This window comes from Lithobates pipiens, unplaced genomic scaffold, assembly GCF_037356315.1.
Source record: "Lithobates pipiens isolate NorthernLeopardFrog02 unplaced genomic scaffold, aLitPip1_a1.2 Scaffold_1, whole genome shotgun sequence".
NCBI lineage: Eukaryota > Metazoa > Chordata > Amphibia > Anura > Ranidae > Lithobates > Lithobates pipiens.
In genome coordinates, this window is record NW_027507685.1 from 218,319,790 (window position 1) to 218,336,317 (window position 16,528).

General features: G+C 43.1%; 1 protein-coding gene across 7 annotated transcripts in view; it reads left to right on the forward strand.

Annotated features, from left to right (window-relative positions):
* SIPA1L3 (signal induced proliferation associated 1 like 3) overlaps positions 1-16,528 on the forward strand; it is a 277,415-nt gene that overhangs the window by 245,583 nt on the left and 15,304 nt on the right. For 6 of the 7 annotated variants that reach the window (XM_077482696.1, XM_077482741.1, XM_077482731.1 and 3 more), the window contains 2 exons: positions 8,707-8,898; positions 13,694-13,859. In XM_077482696.1, coding sequence (XP_077338822.1) covers positions 8,707-8,898; positions 13,694-13,859 — 358 coding nt within the window. The remainder of the gene's footprint in view (positions 1-8,706; positions 8,899-13,693; positions 13,860-16,528) is intronic. The other variant, XM_077482750.1, reaches the window with a different exon arrangement.

The window sequence follows — 16,528 nt, forward strand, 5'->3', positions numbered from 1 at the left end:
AATACTCATCCATCCATACTCTGCAATACTCATCCATCCATACTCTGCAATACTCATCCATCCATACTCTGCAATACTCATCCATCCATACTCTGCAATACTCATCCATCCATACTCTGCAATACTCATCCATCCATCCATACTCTGCAATACTCATCCATCCATCCATACTCTGCAATACTCATCCATCCATCCATACTCTGCAATACTCATCCATCCATCCATACTCTGCAATACTCATCCATCCATACTCTGCAATACTCATCCATCCATACTCTGCAATACTCATCCATCCATCCATACTCTGCAATACTCATCCATCCATCCATACTCTGCAATACTCAACCATCCATCCATACTCTGCAATACTCATCCATCCATCCATACTCTGCAATACTCATCCATCCATCCATACTCTGCGATACTTATCCATCCATCCATCCATCCATACTCTGCAATTCTCATCCATCCATCCATACTCTGCAATTCTCATCCATCCATCCATACTCTGCAATACTCATCCATCCATCCATCCATACTCTGCAATACTCATCCATCCATCCATGCTCTGCAATACTCCATCCATCCATGCTCTGCAATACTCAGCCATCCATCCATGCTCTGCAATACTCAGCCATCCATCCATGCTCTGCAATACTCAGCCATCCATCCATGCTCTGCAATACTCAGCCATCCATCCATGCTCTGCAATACTCAGCCATCCATCCATGCTCTGCAATACCCAGCCATCCATCCATGCTCTGCAATACCCAGCGCACAAGCAAAGGAGGATGGGAGGGGGGCCACTTTAACCACATGCCGACCGAGCCATAGCCGAAAGAGGGCCTCCCAGAATTTTGTTCCCGCGCACCCCTGGGGAGAGCACCCGAAAAACATCCATGACTGCTGTGTCTGGAAGTCCCAGCGCATTATGGTAAATGGCCGCTGATAGCGTGATCACTCTGTAAAATGATGGAGCGATCACAACAGACCAGCGTCACGTCCAGTTCCTCACTTCCCTCTTTGTACCGATCGGTACAGTGTGAGAGGAGTGGGGGAGAGATTGTTTGTTTGCAGCAGCGCTGTGGGCTGGATTGTAGTACCCACAGCGCTGCTCAGTGCCCATTCCAGCCACATTCTGACTCTGCCAATGCTCTGCCATGCCCTGCAATACTCTGCCACGTCCTGCAATACTCTGCCACACCCTGCAGTACCCTGAAATACTCTGCCATACTCATCCATCCATCCATCCTCTGCAATACTCATCCATCCATCCTCTGCAATACTCATCCATCCATCCTCTGCAATACTCATCCATCCATCCTCTGCAATACTCATCCATCCATACTCTGCAATACTCATCCATCCATACTCTGCAATTCTAATCCATCCATCTATACTCTGCAATTCTAATCCATCCATCTATACTCTGCAATACTCATCCATCCATCCATACTCTGCAATACTCATCCATCCATCCATACTCTGCAATACTCATCCATCCATCCATACTCTGCAATACTCATCCATCCATCCATGCTCTGCAATACTCATCCATCCATCCATGCTCTGCAATACTCATCCATCCGTCCATACTCTGCAACACTTATCCATCCATCCATACTCTTCAACACTTATCCATCCATCCATACTCTGCAACATTTATCCATCCATCCGTCCATACTCTGCAACGTTTATCCATCCATCCATCCATACTCTGCAATACTCATCCATCCATACTCTGCAATACTCATCCATCCATACTCTGCAATACTCATCCATCCATACTCTGCAATACTCATCCATCCATACTCTGCAATACTCATCCATCCATACTCTGCAATACTCATCCATCCATACTCTGCAATACTCATCCATCCATACTCTGCAATACTCATCCATCCATACTCTGCAATACTCATCCATCCATACTCTGCAATACTCATCCATCCATACTCTGCAATACTCATCCATCCATACTCTGCAATACTCATCCATCCATACTCTGCAATACTCATCCATCCATACTCTGCAATACTCATCCATCCATACTCTGCAATACTCATCCATCCATCCATACTCTGCAATACTCATCCATCCATACTCTGCAATACTCATCCATCCATCCATACTCTGCAATACTCATCCATCCATCCATACTCTGCAATACTCATCCATCCATACTCTGCAATACTCATCCATCCATACTCTGCAATACTCATCCATCCATCCATACTCTGCAATACTCATCCATCCATCCATACTCTGCAATACTCAACCATCCATCCATACTCTGCAATACTCATCCATCCATCCATACTCTGCAATACTCATCCATCCATCCATACTCTGCAATACTCATCCATCCATCCATACTCTGCAATACTCATCCATCCATACTCTGCGATACTTATCCATCCATCCATCCATCCATACTCTGCAATTCTCATCCATCCATCCATACTCTGCAATACTCATCCATCCATACTCTGCAATACTCATCCATCCATCCATGCTCTGCAATACTCCATCCATCCATGCTCTGCAATACTCAGCCATCCATCCATGCTCTGCAATACTCAGCCATCCATCCATGCTCTGCAATACCCAGCCATCCATCCATGCTCTGCAATACCCAGCCATCCATCCATGCTCTGCAATACCCAGCCATCCATCCATCCTCAGCCATACCCAGCCATCCCATCCACATGCGGCCATACCCAGCCATTCACATCCACGGCGCATCCATGCTACTACAGTGCCTCAAAGCGTCATTAGATAGTCAATTTAGACTTGAAATTTATGCCCCTAAAACGCCTGCTGGTGCTCCCTGCATGTTGGGCCTCTGTATGTTGCCACGCTGTGTAAAAGTCTCACATGTGGTATCATCATACTCAGGAGGAGTAGCAGAATGTATCTTGGGGTGTAATTTGTGGTATGCATATGTGAGAAATAACCTGATAATATGACAATTTTGTGAATGAAAAAAAAGAAAGAAAAAACTTGATTTTGCAAAGAATTGTGGGAAAAAATGTCAACTTCAAAAACCTCACCATGCCTCTTTCCAAATAGCTTGGATTGTCTACTTTCCAAAAAGGGGTAATTTGGAGGGTATTCGTACTTTTCTGGCATGTTCGGGTCTCAAGAAATGAGATAGGCCGTCAGTATTTCAGGTGTGATCAATTTTCAGAGAATCGCACCACAGCTTGTGGACTCTAACTTTCTCACCAACCAAATAATATACACCAATTTTGATTATTTTTACCAAAGATATGTAGCCGTATAAATTTTGGCCAAAATTTGTAAAGAAAAATTACAAATTTTTTTATAGCGCAAAAAATAAAAAATAAACAGTGGTGATTAAAGAGGAAGTGAACCCTGATGAGTTTACTTCCTCTTTGATTGCAAAGGTAAAGCATAATGGACTACTATGCATCACATAGTAGTCCATTAGGTGTCACTTACCTGACACAGGAGCCAGCGAAGTCACCGCTGTCCCCTGTAGTCCGGAGCATCCATCTTCTCGGTGGGTCTCGCTGCTCCGCCGCTTTCATTCGGCGAAGCCGCGATGACATCACTCCTGCGCATGGGAGCCGCCACTCCCGGCATATCGCCGTTGACAACGGTGCCTGTCTTTCGGCAAATTTCTCCTAAACTGTGTAGGTTTAGGAGATATTTCTTGGACCTACAGGTAAGCCTTAATCTAGGCTTACCTGTAGGTCAAAGTGGTTTGTAAGGGTTTACAACCACTTTAAATAGCACCAAAAGAAAGCTTTATTAGCGTGAAAAAAAAAAAGGACAAAAATTAATTCAAAGTGTGAGAGCACCGAAAGCTGAAATTGGTCTGGTTAAGAAGGGGGTTTAAGTGCCCAGTGCTTAAATTAATTTTTTTTTTTTTTTTTATTAAATTTTTTTATATTTTTTTACTGCTGCTATAATTTTCTTTTTAATCACTTTTATTGCTGCTACAAGGAATGTAAACCTCTTTGTGACAGCAATAGGCACATGACAGCTCCTCTTTTTGAAGACCCCAGATCCCTCCTCTATACCTAAATGCATTCAAAACACAAGATCTGTGTTTCTGTATGCTTTTGATTTTCAAAAAAAAATATGGCGCCGGTGGTTTCCGAGTAGACCGGAAGTGATGTCATGTCATCGCTTCCAGGTTACTATTATGAAAAGCTGATCTTGCTGGCTGGTCGCTCGGGTCTCCTGGTGGGACGGGAGAGCCCGAGAGAGCTGCAGGAGGGGAGAGGTCCCCTTCTGCTGCTGGCAATAGCAATCAAGAAGCTGGTGAGCCACTCCCATTGCTATTACAAGAGAGCAGACTGACGGCTCTAAAGAACAGTACCGGTAGCTGCAGGCATCATCCCAGTATAACCACCGAAAGTCCAGTTACATACGGGTAGTATGGTGGTTAAAGCTGGGAAGTCTGTTTATTAGAAAATATTACGACTGCAGGAAATATTACGCTGTTTTACATAGACTGTGGTACAGGACCTGTCCTGAACTCTGTGTATAGTGGGCATGTATAGTACAGCAATGATGCTTCACCTCTTTGGAAATACACTAAGTATATTGCCACTGTGCATTCTATGTCCAAAAAAAGCAGACAGAAGACAAAGGACTAGTCAACAGGCTTGCACGAGGCTCCCCTGTAGCTAATCTTTTTCCACATTATTGGGTTACTATGCTTTGTTCCACTCTGGAAGAGGCCATCCCGATAAAGGAGCAGGGCTTTGCTTCCTCATCCCAGAGCTGCCCCCTGTTGAACTGGTAAAGTAATGATCAAAAGCAGCAAGAGAGGGGGACAAAGCCCAGATCGACATGATGAACTTGAGCTGAAGGTCCTCTGGTATAGTCGTTTTTTTTTTTTTTTGCAAGAACAGTAGCATCATCTAATCTCACTCCAAATCACATGAGAATAGCAGTTGGAGAAACAGCACCCTGGATGACCTCACACTGCAGATTTGTAGCTATGAGGTTTTAGGCACAGGATGTGTGTTATTCTACGGGAGGAATATGAAGGTACATTCTTTAGGGTGTAATTGACATTTCTTGATGTTCTCTATGAAATAGAAAACCTTTATTTTTTGCATTCAGGTCCACTTTAACCCCTTGCAGCCAGCACCTCCCGGCCATTTAAGGGGTTTAGGATGCCAGGAAGTGGGGCGGGGTGTGTAAGCATGTAATCGCCTTGATTGGCTGTCACGGCAGTCACATGATCAAAGAGTTTTCCATTAGCCGCCGGTAGCTATACCAGGAGCGGGCTCTTGACACAACTGTATGTCAGCAATTCACACAAATGTTCGGTCGATAGGCGCCAAGGCCCACCCGCCGATAGGCCACATATTTGCGTACGGCCAGCAGTTAAGGGCCACTTACAGATTTGCCAGTATCACAATCAGTGGAAAAGGGCAGAGAAAAATACTTACCTTTTCCCAAGTTATCACTCCTTCGCTGATTGGATTAGTTAGAAGTTGCTTCTTCCCTGGTGGAAACACTGTGGGAATCTCCCTCGATTGCAAGTGAGCGACAACTCGCTCTCAGCCAGCTCTGGAGTAACTTAATAGAAACGGTTATTGCTTTGCCTTGTATATTGATGCCCTTGCTGGCGAGTTGTCAAAAGGAAAATCATCCCTGTACCAATTAACAAATGCCGTTGCAGAGTTTATACCCCTATGTTCAGCAGAACAGATTCCTCCATAAATGCTACATAGCGCAGATGGAGGAATCTCCCACTGAGTTTTAACAGCAACATAAGTAGTGGTCATGGACTTTGTGTGGGCATATAGATCCAAAAACGAATATCATAAAAACAGTCCTATATTACAACACATTAAAAATAGTACAAATTAAAAACTCTCTTTGGCTTAGAGGTTCACAACATGTAGAGATTCCATTGTAATTCACATGTAGACTCTCAACATGTTTCGGAAATTCTTTTTCAGGAATGTGAAGGAACAAATACATTAGAAGCTAAAGTTAAGCTTTACAAAAGTATAAAACACAATGCAATCAACTGGAAATCATTACGTGTAAAAGTTTCCCATGAAAGTAGAAACACAATATGCTATAGCGCTATCTCTGTGCCAATCCCATGGTCATAGGATGTAGTTAAGAAACTGATTGAAATAAACCATAAAAAAAAATATATATATATATCTTCTTCCCAGAGCTATAGGAATAAATGTTAATAATAAAGACTGGCTAACACCATATATGCTTGCAAGGCTGCCTTTACAAGTGGGCAGGGAATCCACAATCTGAAATGCAAGCGGGAAGGGAACAAAAGCGCCAAGCAGCCATCGTGTTGCACAATTTATTAAAAGATAAAAAAAAGATATAAACCGCAATGGCACTCACAAGCGGGGTGTGGTGGGGGATGATGACCTTCGCAGTAGATGGGAAGTCCAAGTGTGAACTGGGAGCTATGGTCTTTATCCGTTTTAGGAAGATATCCGCCCAAAGTATGTATCTCCAGTGGTAGTGTAGAGAGGAGCTGTCAGTCCTTTCGCCATAAGAGCCAATGGGAATGCGTTTTGGAAGCAGAGGCTGATGAAGGAAGCGTAACTTGCTTCCGAAACCCGTTCCCATTGTCTCTCATGGCAGACGGACTGACAGCTCCTCTCTACACTCCCACTGGAGATGCATACTTTGGATGGATATGCGAACACCGGACGGCCCGTCCTGGTTATACTGGGCAGCTGGACATCGGCTCCCTCTGGACGGATCTTGGGGCTGATCTCGCTTCCTCTATACAGCTTGCCTTCTTCCTTTAACGGATAAAGACCATATCTCCCGGTTCACACTTCGACTTCCCATCTACTGCGAATGGTTCGTCATTCCCCACCACATCCGCTTGGGAGTACCATTGCTGTTCATATAGTTTTTTTATCCTTTAATAAATTGCGCTACGCGATGCCTTCTTGTCGCTTTTTTTTTTTTTCCCTCCCTCTTGCGCTTCCCATTAAAGTATGTCCCAATAGGCCAAGACGGACACCCCTGTCTCTCAGGTAAGAGCACTGGCCTGAGGTCAAAAGTACTTGATAACCAAACTTGAGTATATAGTATAGCAAAGGTACACTGTCATCAATCGGCATATATGCTGGAATGATGTGGAAAACACAGGATTTATAGACTTGCTATACTATATATTTAAATTCATCGCTTTGAAGATTTTGCTTACCTGAGTGCATTTGGCCAGTGCTCTTACCCGAGAGACAGGGTTGTCCATCTTGGGAAACGTTTACAGGTTATGATTTCCAGTGGATTGCATTGTGTGTTTTACTTTTGTAAAGATCAATTGTAGGTTCTAATGTATTGATTCCTTCACATGTGGTCCTGAAAAAGAATATCCGAAATGTGTCGAGTCTACATGTGAATTATAATGGAATCTATACAGGTTGTGAACCTCTAAGCCAAAAAGCTTTTTTTAATGTGTTAATATAAAGGATTGTTTTTATGATGTTAGATGCAGGCACTGTTCATCCAACCGTTATCTGTCCAGTTTCTTCAATTTTATCAATCGAGGTAAGCTCATATCCTTTTTCAGGATAAAATAAATAAATGAAAATTCAATTCCAATATGCATATATCCCATTGTTTGTAGATATATATTGATTAGTTTGTGCAAAAGTTATAGCATCTACAAACAATGGGATATATGTATATTGGAATTGAATTTTCATTTATTTATTTTATACTAGTTGTGGCGGCAATCGGCGACTTATAGCGGGACTGCGATATTGCGGTGCACTGTCTGACACTAACTGACACTTTGTGGGAACCAGTAACACTAATATAATGATCAGTGCTAAACATATGCGCTGTCACTGTACTAATGACACTGGCTGGGAAGGGGGTTAAACATCTAGGGCGATCAAAGGGTTAAATGTGTGCCCAACCATTATCTGTGTGCACTATGTATCCTAAATTTATCAAGATGTGCTGGATTTCATTTCCTGCTTCACAGGGACAGAAAATCCATCACATCCCCGCTGACCGGACAGAGCTCTGCCTTGTTTACATTGGCAGAGCTCTGCTCTGTGTGTCTCCTCTGTCGATCAGTGGGTGCCGGCGGACATCAATTGGCCAGCACCCACTGATTGGCTTGTGCTGTGTCATAGCACAGCCGAGGCGCCAGCAGCGCATGCACACCCCCTACCTGGAAGGGCCCGATCATGTACCTAGTAAGTGATCTGGCACAGGAGAGTCACTCTGCCACCGTATGACTGTTATGCCATTAGCAAGCAGATAGTACAAGGGAGATCAGGGGTCTTTGGGAACATTCGATTCTGTGTTGTGCAGCACTTATTCTTGATAAAACAGTGTTTCAGTAATATCTTATAGAACTGTTTATTCCTACAGACAAGGGGCAGGCTGAGGTTTATAGTACTTGAGACGGATGTATGTTGTGGGCATGTAGTGTTTTGCACCAGCTGTAACGTTGGGATAAAAGGGACAATGCTTAGCTGGAAGGAGCAGGGCTTCCCAGACCACTATTTTGGCACATGTATAAAGTGTCGTTTTCGACTTTGAGGGTAACTTCACTATAAATACTCTTGGTTAATGTAGTTGAAGGTATATACAGTCCTTTTATATGCCTATACCCTATATAGATGCACATAGAAAGATCATAAAGATCAACATTTTAGAGATTCGGCTGCAGTTAATTCTTCTCACCCTTGTTCTTTTGGCCAATAGATCCAACGTGTTTCAGACCCCAGACAGTTCTCGGAACCAGCAGATGTCCCAGTCGAGCTCCTTCCAGCTTTCCAGCTCTGTGCCCAAATCCTTTTTCTCCCGACAGAATGTGAGAAATCAGATCCCGGCTGGCTGGAAGAAGCCAGAGGAAACAACACCACAAAGACCAACCACGTTTACTGACCCTAAAAAGTAAGAACAATCCCCTTCTCTAATATTCCACGAGATTCACACAGGTCCCTAAAAGATGAACAGAGATCAACTAGATTTAAATTCTCAGGATAAATGAGAGTTTAAATATGAAACGGTAATGTAACGATGGTGGGCACTACAGACAGATCCTATTTAAAGGATAAAATCACCTTTTACAAAAAATAAGAAGTGCACATATTTTTGCAGGTTAAAAGATTTGCATTTCTTTTGTTTTTGTTTTTAAACAGGAGCCTGCAAAGTATTGAACCCGCAATCGTCAGATCGCTGACGCAATTTTAGGCTCCTGCACACACTCCCTCCCCTCCAACTTTCACTCTGTACAAGCTGCTTGTTTGCAAACTGGAGGAAATGTGAGTGGGCTACGAGCATGCCAATTAGCCACGCTCCCGGCCCATTCAAACTACAAGTCCATCTGTCACAGTGGAAAACAGCACTTGTAGTTTAATCATTCACAGATCCCTGTGAATACATTGCACAGCTACTCCAATTTTAAAATGTGTAATGGCCAGGGGAAGAGGAAATCCCCGCCCGCTGTCATGGGGGGCAAATTGCTGAACATTCAAAAGATTTGCATGGATCTGTCCCCCAACTTCCCAGTATGATACCATCCGTAATTAGAAACAATTTTCAAAAACGCACTCTCACTAGAGTGAGAGACTAGTATACAGTGGGACTTTAAATGTGCCTCAATAGGAATACACACCATGGAAGTCATAAAAACAAATGTTCAATATAATTAAAAACATTAAAGTACAGTGCCATATCATTCACTTCACATATGTTGTAAACACATCAATACAGTTACAGAATTGGCATAGATTGACGCGTTTCGCAAATCTAGTTGCTTCTTCAGGAGTTCCGCACCATTATTCAAAAAGTGATATGGCTATAAAAAAACATTAATAGATGTTAAATAACACTAACAAAGAATACCTAGTAAAACTTTGTTACACATATGCCGCATTCAATGTCTAAAATTATGCAGCAGAACCCCCACTTATGAACAAATCCTGCTCCAGAACCAATACACAATCCTCCCCCTTTTACACTGACAGACATCCAACCTTTCCACATCAGCATTCCTACCATCTTCCCCGGTTATCCCAAAATTGCCCAAATCCTACCACATCCCAGAAATGCAGGCCACGTGGGGACAGCAAAGGAGGACCCATAAATAGAAACTCCCCCCCCCCCCAACACACAAACGGGCACATCACTTGCCACTGAGTATGAGGGATATGTATATAAGCTCTAAACAATATGGAATAGAAGAGACCCATTGAAAAATAAGTGCCAAAAATTACAAATCTGAAAAATAGTAAAAACACGCAAAAAATGGCAACGTACCATATCAATGAATATCCCAGACCAACTGAACGTCCCATAATGGAACTTCATTGTCTAATCCAAGGACGGTACTTCAATGTAATCCTATCTGTGTTGTGTTTTTATTTATTTTTTTTTTACTTTTTTTTTCCCCCATTTTTTTCATAAGTGGGGGTTATTTATGCTGCATCATTTTAGAAAGTTGATTCTGTATAACATGTTTACCATATCATTTTGCTAGGTATTTGTTTGTTAGTGTTATTTAACATGTATTATTGTTTTTGTATAGCCATATCACTTTTTGAATAATGGTGCAGATCCTGAGGAAGCGACTAGATTTGCAAAACATGTCGATCTGCTACCCCAATTCTGTAAATGTATCGATGTGTTTACAACGTGTGAAATGAATGATATGGCACTGTATTTTTAAAGTTTTTAACTATTGTAATAAAGATTTAATGGTTTTATGACTGTTGTGTATTCCTGTTGAGGCACATCACTAAATACTAGTCTCTCACTTGTACTTTAGTGAGTGCCTGTTTAAAAATAGTTTCTTTTAGGGATGGTACCATAATGGGAAGTTGGGGAACAAATCCATTCACATCTTTTGAATGTTAAACGACCTCGCCTTTCCTTTCCCCATGACAGCTGGCAGGGGTTCCTCTCCCCACAGCCGCTGTTACATTTTAAAATCAGCGCAGCCGTGTGGTGCTTTGCCTGTACAGCTGCGTCGTTCATTTACTGGAATGAACGTAAGTCCCACTATATTATAGTCTCTCACTTGTGCTTTGGCTAAAGCGTGTTTTTGGAAATAGGTTGCTAAACATGTTACACCCTAAATACGGGTGTAACCTGTTCAGAAGGTGAACCTTACCTTTAAGTCCCAAATTGTCAATAACTGAGCATTCTCTGGAATGATACATTTCTATAAATTACTCTTCTATACATAAATGTACATATATTTGCCTTTCATGTAGTCATTAAATAAAAGTAAATCGACTGCTATGGGACTCGGTAGACTCCTTTTTTTTTTTTTTTTTTTTTTTTTGTTAATGCTTTGTTCATTTGTTATCCTATCTGTAATATCGCTGTGCTTGGGTAACCCTGAAAAACCTAAAACATTGCCAGAAGCTCTAAAGCAGCCCATAGACTATGCAATTTTCTTTCCTTTCACCACTGGTGGAAGAAAAGAAAATTGCTTGATTCCCCCTTCAATTCAGTGTTGATGGGGGAATCCCTCCAGGAGCACTATTGAGTTCTTCTGGCGGGGTCAATAGGCTGGTCCCCAGGGGTGGCGGGAAGGGGTGGCTAGGGGGGAGCTGAAGCCCCGAATGTGACCCTGAAAAGCCCCAAGTCTGTTGAATGCTGCATCCCATTGTTAGCCCTGAGCTCTGCGGCCGAGTGCCATAGCAGGTCTTGCCTTCTGGAACCTGCAGCACCAATGCCAGGACCACAGGATGTGTGAGTGACGTGACATCACTGCAATCTCCAGAAGGCCGGAACGCAACATCCCCGCTCGGGCGGCTCTCCTCCTCGGCTTGGCTCCTCTGACGAGGGACTGACTGCCTGCTGTGATCGCACACCATGGCTAAGCTGAGGAAGGTCAGACAGTGTGTGTATGTAGGTCAGTGTGTGTAGGGCAGTGTATGTAGGTCGGGCAGGTCAGTGTATGTAGGTCGGGCAGGTCATTGTATGTAGGTCGGGCGGGTCAGTGTATGTAGGCCGGGCAGTTTGGTTGCCAGCATTGATGGGCACGGGTAAGTCATACAACCCCACCGCCCAGCCAAAATAAAAAAGCCACGCCATATACAACACCCACAGCCACGGATTGCAGGAAAGAAATTTGCACAATTCCCCCATCAAAACAGATAGTTTAAGGTAAGTATTACATCCTCTTCAGCTACCCCTAGATCTAACAAGCAGTTAACCCTTGCAGTGCGGGGCCCCCTGGAGTTGTGCTTTAAAGCAGATAATTTTTCAATACATATGTTTGGCTAATTGTCTGAAAGCATGGACTAAAGCAGGGATATGCAATTAGCGGACCTCCAGCTGTTACAAAACTACTCCCATCATGCCTGTGGCTGTCAGAATCTTGCTATGCCTCATGGGACTTGTAGTTCTGCAACAGCTGGAGGTCTGCTTATTGCATATCCCTGGACTAAAGGAATATACAGAGGTGAGAAGTCAGGCTGCGTTGTTTCTCCAAAAAGGCATCAGTTTAAATGCACATGCTCATTGGTTAGTTAAAGGAGTGTACATGTCTAAAAAGATCCCGGTGGATGGTTCATTTGATATAACTGTATACAGAGGGCCGTGTATTTGTGGATAATATCAGGAAATAGAAGGAAATTTAAAGTGTTACTAAACCCACAACCGTAAAATCAGTCTGTATATGCAGTAAAGGGATTAATCTTCTGCATTGTGTAAAAGGCTGTATAATCCTGTCTTCTCTGATCCTCCCCTTTTTTCCACTGACTGCAAAACAAGTCCGGATAAGACAGTTACTGAAGTCAGGCTGCACATGCTCAGTTTGGTGTGTATTGCTAGAGAGGTTTGTTTTTGATTTTTCTTGGGAGAGTGCATGTGATCAGCACAGGGCCAATCAGCACTGTCCAGACAGAGGGTCAGGGATCCTGGATACTGATAGGACAGCCAGTGCAGTGTGAAAACTCCTCCTACAAGCTTTAACCAGACACTGTTAGAAGTCACAAGACTGCTATGTACTGCTGATGAGAAAAGGTATTTAGCCGTTTATATTTACTAAAATAATTGCATTTCCATGTTCTGTGTACTGTGGGAGACCAGATATAGTGAATGCAGGCTCCTGGGTTTAGGAACAGCGGGGTTGTTTGCTGTAAAAGAAGAAAACTTCATATTTTAATATGCAAGTGGTTTACCTAGATATAGTACAAAGCTATTGCGTGCTCTTTTCTTTTTAAATCTTGAGCAGTTATTTGTGTTCTGATTCTGTATTTCTGACTATAGACATCCGTTTTAAGGCCATTTGACCACAAAAATGATCAAACAGTTTAAAAAAACAAAAAACAAACAATTGTTTTGCTCTGCTGAGGTTTTTGAAACCGATTGGTGGTGGGTCATCATCCATTCGGTGTTGTAGTGAAAAACGAATAGAAATTGTCTGCAGATTGCTGTGTGTATGACCTGCGTCACATGATCAGACAGAGCTGGAGCCAGGGGTTGTGCGTGTGTATGAGGAATGTAGGTCAGCAGTAACAGGCACATGTGTTGAAAAGGCAGGATTAAAGGAACATCTGCTGATTGTAAACATGAGCGGGGCAGCTGGTGTATAGCTAGCACTGTATAGTAAACTCTGTGTTCTTTTAATGTGTTTTATATATATTTTTTTTAACATGTATTTGGCAGGGAACATCAGCAGTACCTGTGATCCTGGTCTCTCTCAATGCTCTGCTCTGTCTCTCTCTTTCAGACAAGTCGATGTGAACACAAAGAACGTGTTTGGTCAACCCAGGCTTCGGGCCTCCCTGCGAGATCTACGATCACCTCGTAAGAATTACAAGTCCACCATTGAGGATGATCTGAAAAGGCTTATTATTATGGATAATACGGGGCCAGAGCAGGAGCAGGAATGCACGGTGAGACACAGAATTTCCCTCGCCTCTCATGCCGCTGTCCTTCCCTCTACAAACATAAAGTGTCTGTACGAAGATCTGTTCCCGCTGCTCTTAGCAAACAGTCTGATTACTAAGCATTTGGTACATAAGGCCCAGTATCTTTAAAGTGATACTAAATGCTAATTATTATTTTTGGCTTAAAATAAAAAAGATGTAATACTTACCTGCTTTGTGTAATTATATTGCACATAGATGTCCCTTACCTCCTCTTCTGGCAGTCCCCTGCTGACACTGTCGGCTTCTCTGTGCTCTAGGTACATAATTAGCAAGCTGGGTGCTAAGCAGGCACCTGTGCGATCCCAAGCCGGGTTGTGTGCGTCCGCGGATGCACACAGCTCTAGTAAGCCATGCCCCCTCACAGGAGTTTGACTGAAAGCAGCCGGAGCCTATGACTCCTGCTGTCCTTCGTGTCTCCTGTGAAAGCTGGAAGTGAGGGGATTGGTGTTGGAGCGGTGAAAGAGTTCAGGCCTAAGTGTTTAGGGATGGGGGTGGTAGAATAGGTAGTGGGGTGTTTTTTTTTTTTTTTGTACCTTAATGTATCTTTTTGTACTTTAGTGCAGAAAATGCATTGAAAGTAAAAAATCTTTAGACTTTATATCTTCTCTAAAGCTAAAATCCAGGTGAACAGAAAAATACTTGCATACATAGTCTTATTTGCCTTCCATTTTTGTGAGCCAAGCACCTCTGCCAGACAGCATAACAAGGCCCTTTGGCTATCCTTGTCCCTGTAGTTAAACATCACAGCTTGGTCACTGACCTTCACTCATCCCATTAAAGTGTTTAAAGTCAGATTTTTTTTAAATTAAAATAACAACACATTATACTCGCCTGCATCAGTGTTTTTGCGCAGAGCGGCCCCGAATAGTCCTCTTTATGGAGACATCTGAGATCTATAAGATCCTACATCTCTCCTCTACCCTGGAAAGCATGAGATCAAAAAATAAAATTAAATCAAAACCTTCATCTCATGCTTTCCAGAACAATAAATGTTTACATCTGCCACTGGAAGTAAAGTCATGACCTCACTTCCGGCCTTCCAGGACCATAGAGATGGCCGGGGAACATCTGGTCCATGGCCAGCTCTATGATAACCTGGTGGCACCTCTGGATCGGATCCCAGGCTTCCCCAATCGTACAGGAGAGCCCGCAGAGGTGGCGGCGGTAGGGGGGGGAACGTTCCCTCCTGCCTGCAAAAGCAATCCGTCGCCCAATTAGCCGTTAGGATGGCGTTTACATAAAAGGAAATCGCTGGCTGAAAAAAAAAAGATACTGGGATGATGGCTGTAGCTGCAAGCTTCATCCTGGTATAACAACCGAAAGTCAAGGATGTCCACCTGGGGAAGTTTGATTAATTAAACTGTAAAGAAACTTCATCACATGATGTTGTCACTGCTTTTCTCCCTCCATCTGTCAGCAAGTTTCCAGTGTTAGATTTGATAGAACTGCATAATGCAATAGATTCTGGATTGCAGTATCTCCTTTCAGTTTCCAGAGTGAAGTTTGTTTGAGGTTTATCATAAAGACAGATTTGGGTACTTATGCTAGCCATATGTAAACGTACACTTAGACCTAATGAATCAATAGCTGCATTAAACACTTTCCCCATTTTAAACTCAAGTTCGGCTTTAAATAAATTCAATGCAGTTGCTGCCTTTGTTGGCTTCCTTCCGAAAATTCTTTTTACTTAGATTTCATTATGATCCACTGCTTTGGGTCACTGGACCCACAAGCCCATCAGAAAACTAGTGTCATGTCAAAAGTCCTTATTTTGAGGCACCACAGCCAGGCACCCAGTTTTTTTTTTCCCCCCAAAATCTTTTATTGAGGCTTACAGAAAACGGTTACAGTGATGTCAAGTAACAAAGCACAACGATGTTGTAACAAGTTTACCAAGTTTAACCAACTTATAAACATAACAGAAGAATTAACAAGCATTGGGTATGTGTTTATCAAGAATAGGGTTGTCGACCAGATCGACTACTAAGCTCTGAGCAAGGGTAGATTACTGAGAGGGGGGGAAACCACCAATTGCCATCATGGCATCTATTACGGGATAACCTTTCCCACTGAATTATCTATATTTTACAAACATCGGCAGGCACCCAGTTGTTTTTAATGGATAGAGTGAGCAGTGGCAGGCACCTTGTTGCTCTCTCGGTAGTTTGCTGTTTGGATTAGATGAGTTGGCTTTGGTTGATGGCTGAGTCCCACTGGTGTCACTGCTCAGGGGAACACAGCTGTCATCCTCTAACACAGGGGGCTCCAAACTTTTTAAACAAAGGGCCTGTTTCTGGCCCTTCAGATTTTGAGAGGGCCGGACTGTGGCTAGTGAGAGTAGAAAATGCCCTGGCGTCAATGGGCGTAAACAATGTCCCATCATTGGTATGCATGGAAGGAATAATGTCCTGTTGTTGATTTTAGAGGAAGGAATAGTGTCCCATCATTGGTGTCAGTGGGGAAAACAGTGTCCTGCCATGCTATTGTTGTTGGTAGGAGAAGTAGTGCCCTAACTGATTGTTGTTGGTATCAGAAAAAGGAATTATGCCCTGTTCAGTGGGAGGAATAGTGCCCCAAGGGCCGGGTAAAGGCAAGCATAGGGCCACAGTTTGGAGACCACTGCTCTAATGGAT